This window comes from Cebus imitator, unplaced genomic scaffold (assembly GCF_001604975.1).
Source record: "Cebus imitator isolate Cc_AM_T3 unplaced genomic scaffold, Cebus_imitator-1.0 Scaffold56, whole genome shotgun sequence".
NCBI lineage: Eukaryota > Metazoa > Chordata > Mammalia > Primates > Cebidae > Cebus > Cebus imitator.
In genome coordinates, this window is record NW_016107371.1 from 870,627 (window position 1) to 878,277 (window position 7,651).

General features: G+C 46.6%; 1 protein-coding gene across 5 annotated transcripts in view; it reads right to left on the bottom strand.

Moving 5' to 3' along the window:
• Positions 1–2,685: 2,685 nt before the first annotated feature.
• Positions 2,686–7,651, bottom strand: part of NCALD (neurocalcin delta) — a 446,431-nt gene continuing 441,465 nt past the window's right edge. For 3 of the 5 annotated variants that reach the window (XM_037738648.1, XM_037738649.1, XM_037738647.1), the window contains one exon: positions 4,740–5,370. In XM_037738648.1, coding sequence (XP_037594576.1) covers positions 5,273–5,370 — 98 coding nt within the window. In that variant the 3' untranslated portion in view covers positions 4,740–5,272. Of the gene's footprint in view, positions 5,371–7,651 lie in introns of all 5 variants that reach the window. The other 2 variants (XM_017528902.1, XM_017528903.2) reach the window with 2 other exon arrangements.

Genomic DNA, 7,651 nt, shown 5'->3' on the forward strand with positions numbered 1-7,651 from the left:
TCCTGCCTCAGCCTCCTGAGTAGCTGGGATTACAGGCACGTGCCACCATGCCCAGCTAATTTTTTGTAGTTTTAGTAGAGACGGGGTTTCACAATGTTGACCAGGATGGTCTCGATCTCTTGACCTCGTGGTCCACCCGCCTCGGCCTCCCAAAGTGCTGGGATTACAGGCGTGAGCCACCGCGCCCGGCCTATTCCCTCCTTTAAAAAAGTCTCTGGCTGAGTGTGGTGGCTCATACCTGTAATCCCTGCACTTTCGGAGGCCGAGGCGGGTGGATCACGAGGTCCGGAGATCAAGACCATCCTGGCCAACACGGTGAAACTCTATCTCTATTAAAATACAAAAAACTAGCCAGGTGTGATGGCACGCACCTGTAGTCCCAACTACTCTGGAGGCTGAGGCAGGGGAGTTGCTTGAACCCAGGAGACGGAGGTTGCAGTGAGCCAAGACTGCACCACTGCATTCAAGACTGGTGACAGAGAGAGAATCTGTCTCAAAAAAAAAAAAGGTCACCACTAAACAGCCAGCCAGGCTGCATTTAACTTCCCTGAGTGGGTTTTCTGCACTATCACCCTAGTACAACATGCCCTTTGCCCCAGGAGTCCTTCATCCCAGCACATCTCTGAGTTCTCTCAGAGTATATGAGATTTGTTTTGGAAACTCAGGAATTCTACAGTGGGGCCTCTGATCAGCCAGAAGAAGCAAGAAAGAGGAAGAAGATGGCGAAAAGGCACCAAATTGAACATGATCTGCTTGATCCCTGGCAGCAAAGACTCCTGATGGACCACTGAGGAAAGAAATTGATTTCTGTTCTGCCATGGGACAATGGTGTAAGCTACTTTGTAATTGTTTTCAAGGCATTGGCTGTGAGCTTGGTCTCCTCCTTCTTTGCTAATAACCCCAACCATCCCCACCCCCAAGCATACCTCCAAGACTGAATATAGTGCTTGGTTCTGTGTTTGGCCACCACTGGACACTCAATGGGAATCCAATGAAGTGATTAAATACTGGTATTGGAAACAAAATACATCTTGAGACAGTCTCTTTACCTGTCTTCATGAGGATTATGTATTGGTAGCAGAGGTGAGTATTTAATAAGGGTGGGGAGGCCTAGCTACCCCTGCACTTTGAAGCATTTTCATCGTTTCTTTTAGAGTACTATTAACATGTCAGCCATGTCCTAGAATAGTGTTGAGAAAAGAAGTCATGAAATAAGGCTGGGATGCTCTCAGAGTATTCATTGTGTGCATCCCCAAGGGGGCCTGGGACCATGCATTGTACATTAGCACCTAGTACAGCAGGTGCCCACGATCTAAGTCCTGGACATGTGGTCAGCATTTAATTGTAGAGAATCCTGCTTTAAATCAATAGATCATTGGTGATACCCTCAGCCTCAACATTTTTCCCTATGTGATAATCTATTCAAGGTGGATTTGACTGATATTCTGCTGACTTAGAAATATAAGACTCAATGTTTTTTATCTCTTGTTTCTTTGGCCACCTCAACATCAGAAAATTTCAGGGAAGTGTTCAGCATACTTCTGGCAAAGACAAGCGATGCAAGAGAAGGATCTCCATTCCTTCAAAGGCAGTTTTTGTGCTCTCCATTCTACCTTGACTGGAAGAACCCTTGGACTGTTTTTTGGCTGGTGGATCCCGAACTAGGATGTGCAAGGACTCAGCTGGGTTGGGGCAGCAGGACAATGCCCTGAAAATAGGACCCTCGGGTTTGGAAATTGGCTGCAAATTCCCAGGTTGCTGGTAGGCAGGCTCCTGATCAGGCTGGAGACACCCAGCCACCTTCTCAGGATCAGACTGTTATTCATGCTCAGGACTTAAGGTGTCAGGGCCATCACTGGTCCTTAGTGGACAACTGTGTGCAGAAGGAAAAGATTCCCTCGAGGGCAACTCTACTCCCACACAAGGTCTAGTTGGCTCTCCCTTAGCTAACACTCAGGTTAGCAAGTTGGTTCCTCCTTTTCTCTACATTAATGGCCTCCTGTGCTGGAGGCAAGGCCAGTGACAGCAACAAAAGCCAACACTGTGATCTATCTGAACTGGCTTGCAGAGCGTAGGCTCTACTTTATGTCATCTTTTTCACTGAATCTTCTCAGGCTGAGAGGGGTGAAGAGGTTATTAATTTCCTGAAGATTACCCAGCTCCCACTGAAGAGGAGGTTGCTTCAGTTTCTTCCTTTATTGTACCTAATATTTGGACTCTAGTTTGAGGAAGGAGAGCAGATGGGAAGAAAGTGAAGAGCATGAAGGGAGAGAAGTAAAGAAGCTTGTATGAAGACCAGGGACGCTTTTGGACAAAAGTTTGGGGTCAGCAGCCTCTCTCATCCTCCAGTCACAAACCTTGGTTCCTTGTGTTGTCTAGGCAGGAGGAATACCTAGGAGGAGGCCAGTATCAGAAGCTAGAGCCTCAGTAAGGCACAGATTCAGCTGGGACAGCAGTTTAGGCATGAAAATCTCATGTTCCAGACAATCATGTTAAATTGAAAACATGCTTTAATGCCAGGCAAGAGCTACACAGTCAACTGACACATAGGCCACTCTGTAGGCTATGATTTACAAATTATATATTATTAAATTCACTGTGGGCATACTGATGGAATGGGACAGCACCCCCAGGCCCCCTCCCACTCCGAATGACATATAAACAAACAATCGAGCACTCTGTGGATTCCTTCAGATTGTAAGCCACTTTATTTCAGTCCCTTGAACATCACAGACTGGTTTTATTCAGAACGGAACAGGCTTCATTTCAAAAGGTCCTTGAACACAGCAATGACAATGAACAGCCCAGCACAGGAGTGACATAAACCTTGAGGCATGCAGCCTTCTGGATGCTGTGGAGTCCCTTGGCCAAACTTGAGTGCATTGGATTAGACATGCCTCCCTGGGAAGGAGAAGGAGAAAAACAACCTTCCAGCAAATATAGAGAGTGAGCGGGAGGCCAGGACAGGGACTATTTCCATACATTCTGGAAGTGTCGGCATTCATCGGCCTGCATGTGGCTCTCTTTTCTTTCCGGAATAGCTGGAGACCTCTACTCCTCACTCCAGCTCTAGGTTCCAAGGAACAGAGTGGGTCTGGCTCAACGAGATTGCATGATTAAGGGCAGAGCCCAGGCAGTTTCTCAAAACATTACCTGATTCCACCTACCCAAAGGAGAATTGAAGGAATTAGGACTTGGATCCAGAGTAAGGAAAGGTGGGATGTAACTCTTGAGCACTGCCAATAGGGCATGCTGGGTCCCCTTACCCAGTCTGCCTTCCATGTCTTAGGTTAATTCGCTGTTTTTCAAAAACAGATTTTAACACTTGGCCATGGCGGAATTTGGCAAGTCTTGGTACAGAAACACTGTGAGGAACTGACCCCTGGGGGAAGACTAGGATTATTTTTACAGAGTCCAATTCTCAAAATTTCACCCTACAGATTTGGTTCTTTTTGGTCTACCATACAAATTTGGATTTTTGCTACCAATTACAGCACATTCAAATCATATATAGAAACCTGGAGATCATCATGCTTAGGCACATTTTTCTCCTGGTTATGATGTCTCTTCCTGTGGCTCCTGTCCTTTGGGAAGCAGCCTGGCAGCAAATATACCTACTGGAGACCTCTTTGCCTTCTCTTAGGGACAAAGTTCCCATCAACAACCTTGAGTATTTGGGCTTCCCCTTGCCAACTACTTGCAACAGTACGACTTACCTGTAACCAGCAATTTTACTCTTAGCTTTCAATTCAAATCAGTGTGTATGAGGTCACCAGACCAAACAGCAACTCAGGCTTGTGCTGTCACTTCTGGAAATAGAAGTCTGCATTCAAAGAGCACAGCAATGGAAAATACTTTTGGATTCTCCACAGCGGGGCCTTGGAAACCACAGATGCACTTGCTTATGTCTTTATGATGAATTTGATGACTGCCCAACCTCCATCTCTTGAAAACAGAGCCACAGAAATGGAATATTCCAGACATGGCTCCCTAACCATACACATGGATTAAACCATTTGGAAGTCCCAAGAATGTATGCAATTTTCTTCGAGTCTGCAGAGTATATCAATCTGCTCAGAAAAGCACTACCCCTCCAGTCTAATGCTGTCAGTGGGCTGCAGGGCCTGGGAGGCAAACCACCCTACAGGCCCCTGTCACAATGTTAACCTCCCTGTGCCCCAATGGACCTGTCCCACTACCACCTGCTCTGCATCTGCCCTCGAGGCACAGCCACTCTGGAAATGCATTCAAGATTCAGGTTGGGCCCTAGTCAGGGTTACTTTGTACTTTTATGGAATATATAAAATATACTTGTCGATTGGTACATTTGTGCAAAGACAGATATGACGTCAAAACAAGACATAGACATTCATTATAGTTGGCTTACTTCACAATAAGCTACTAAAAACAGTCTTCTGGAATAAGATTGTATTAGTGCTCACTAAACATGCATTTCATTTAAACAAGGCAAAACACTTAATTTGGTCTGCAATACCCAATATTTTATATACAGCAGTCTTTTAATTTTATCACAATAGGCAACAAGATGGGTCTGGTTTTGGAATATGTTACCGTTTGTGTTTAATTTCCAAAGACACGCATATTAGCTCAACTAGTGTAAACCTGTGAAAAAATAGCTGAGCCATCTTTTTCCTCTCCTCTATTACTCGTCTATTAATTTACCTTGAAATGTTCACAGCTTAAAAACTACAGCCTGCTGGGGAAGAAGGTGGAGCGGGCCCCCATGGGGAAATGTCCCAGCTCCCTTGAATAGCCTCACCCCAGAGGGTAATTTGTTCTTGGGGAATCCAGCATCCAGGACCATCCATTACCCCTACGGCATGTGTGACAACAGACCCAGGTGAGGAGTTTTGTCTTTCAAACAAAAGCCCCTTGAAGCTTGCAACAGAATCATGGGACTGGATGGGTTTCCCTTCTTTTGCCCGCACCCTCGAGTCTTAGGTTTTAGAACAGAGACATTAGAATCAAAATAAAAAATCATAGTAATGATTAAAAATCGTCAAACAATGAACACCACGAAGTCTGTCCATGCTCTCCACAAGCACACTGGGGCTCTGGGCATTCCCATGAAGCATCCACGACAAAAGAAGCTGAAGGCGTCACGGAGGAAGGCGCATCTGACCGCACAGGGGACAGCATCACCATTGATATTGTTTGGCAAAAATAACAAAAAACAAAAAAAAAACCTGTTGAAAAGAAGAATCAAAAGGGAACACAAGCAGCTCTAAGATTCGATTGATGGGTGCAGGGCTCAGAACTGGCCAGCGCTGCTCGGGTCGCACTGCAGGAGGCGGACGATGGATGGGTCACTTTTGGCCCCTCGGATGAACTCTTCCAGGGAGAGTTTTCCTAGGAAGCAAGAGGACAGGTGAGTGGTGGCTGGTGGCAGCTGCATGAGCTTACACCCTTCCCACTATATGCTGGGCCGCATCTGTTCACCTTCTGCCTGCAGCCTTACCGCTGCTGTGACACACAGCATTCACCTGTCCCAGGGAAGAGCCCAGGGACCCTCCAGTATAAGACCCATGAGGCAGGGACTCTGCCACCTCATTCACCATGGCTTTGCCAGCACTTAGGACAGTGCATGTGGCAACCAAACACCGCTGCCTGAGAGCCCACTGTGTGCCTGGCCCTGGGCCTGGGGCTGAGGAGACGGTGGTAGATGACACTGACTTGGTCCCTGACCTCCTGGTTCCAGGTGCCCTGGAGACGCTCACTCACATTTGTAAAATAAGTGGCCCTCCTGCCTTCTGAGCCACTTCATGTTCTTCAGGCTACTCTGTTTTCTTAGGTTTGCTGCAAGAGCTCATCCTATCTTGGGGAAGAAGCCATGGACATAAGTATCTATGCATTCAGACACCATGGGAAAACAGCTGTGCCTCCATCTGAGGTCAGGAGAAGAGCAGGGTATGTGTTCAAGGCAGAGGGTAACCCATGGGTTTCTGCCTTTCAATCAGGGTGCCCCCCTGCTACCCTGATGGGCTGGAGGAGGGAGGCTCAGCAGCTGGGGCTCCCACTCCAACCCCGGTGACCTTTCCTTTCTGCATATGCTGGGGCACGTGCGGAATTCTTCCAGGAAGGCCGTTCTGTCACTTGTGGAGAGAAAGGGGGTGGCAGGGTAGGAGTTGGGGGACCACAAGGCTTTCCCCATTCCTGGTGCTTCCAGAAGGGCCCTTCCTCTTTCTCTATTCTGCCCCTGGAAGTGAAGTGATGCACTCAATTGGTAAATTTTGGAGGAACTGCTGGGCATCTTTGCCCAGCTTTGCCCTCCCTTTTTCCCTTGGAAGGAGCTGCCCCAGAGAGGATTTATTTCCAACTGCTCCTGCAAGGACAGCACCAGGCCTGCCCAGCTCTGCACGCCTGTGGGTGTTGTCAGGACACCCTTGGACTCACACACTAAGCCATAGCCTCCAGTGTCACTCTGTCTTTTGACCTCTGTCCTCTTTTATTTCTCAACTTATTCTAAACCTGACCGTGGGGGAGGTTTCCCCAACAGAAACACCAGTAAACGTGTCCCTCAGCCACAGCTCCTTCCCCACCAGAACATAGTTCTTGTTTAATGAAGCCCACTTTATCTACATGAAAGAGGAAGATGGGGATGCATTTATTTTATTTTTATTATTTTTTTGAAAAAGAATCTTTTTACTGTACTTTAGGTTCTGGAGTACATGTGCAGATCATGCAGGATTGTTGCATGGGTACACATGTGGCAATGTGGTTTGCTGTCTCCATTCCCCTGTCACCTACATATGGCATTTCTCCCCATGTTATCCCTCCCTGACCTCTCCACACCCCTGCTATCCCTCCCTTGGCCCCCCCAAACAGACCTCAGTGTGTAATGCTCCCCTCCCTGTGTCCATGTATTCTCATTGTTCAACACCTGCCTATGAGTGAGAACATGAGATGTTTGATTTTCTGTTCTTGTGTCAGTTTGCTGAGAGTGATGGTTTCCAGATTCATCTATGTCCCTACCAAGGACACAAACTCATCATTTTTTATGGCTGTATAGTATTCCATGGTGTATATGTGCCGCATTTTCCTTGTCCAGTCTATCCTCGATGGGCATTTGGGTTGGTCTAGGTCTTTGCTGTTATAAACAGTGCCGCGATGAATATATGTGTGCATGTGTCTATAATAGAATGATTTATAATCCTTTGGGTGTATACCCAGTAATGGGATTGCTGGGTCAAATGGAATTTCTATTTCTAGGTCCTTAAGGAAGTGCCACACTGTCTTCCACAATGGCTGAACTAGTCTACACTCCCACCAACAATGTAAAAGCGTTCCTATTTCTCCACATCCTCTCCAGCATCTGTTGTCTCCAGATTTTTTAAGGATCACCATTCCAACTGGCATGAGGTAGTATCTCAATATGGTTTTGATTTGCATTTCTCTAATAATCAGTGATGATGAGCATTTTTTCATATGTTTGTTGGCCTCATATATGTCTTCTTTTGAAACGTATCTGTTCATATCCTTCATCCACTTTTGGATGGGTTTGTTTTTTTCCTATTTATTCATTTTAGGTTTTGGGGTACATGTGAAGAACATGCAAAATTGTTGCATAGGTACACACGTGGCAGTGTGATTTGCTGCCTTCCTCCCCATCACCTACATCTGGCATTTCTCC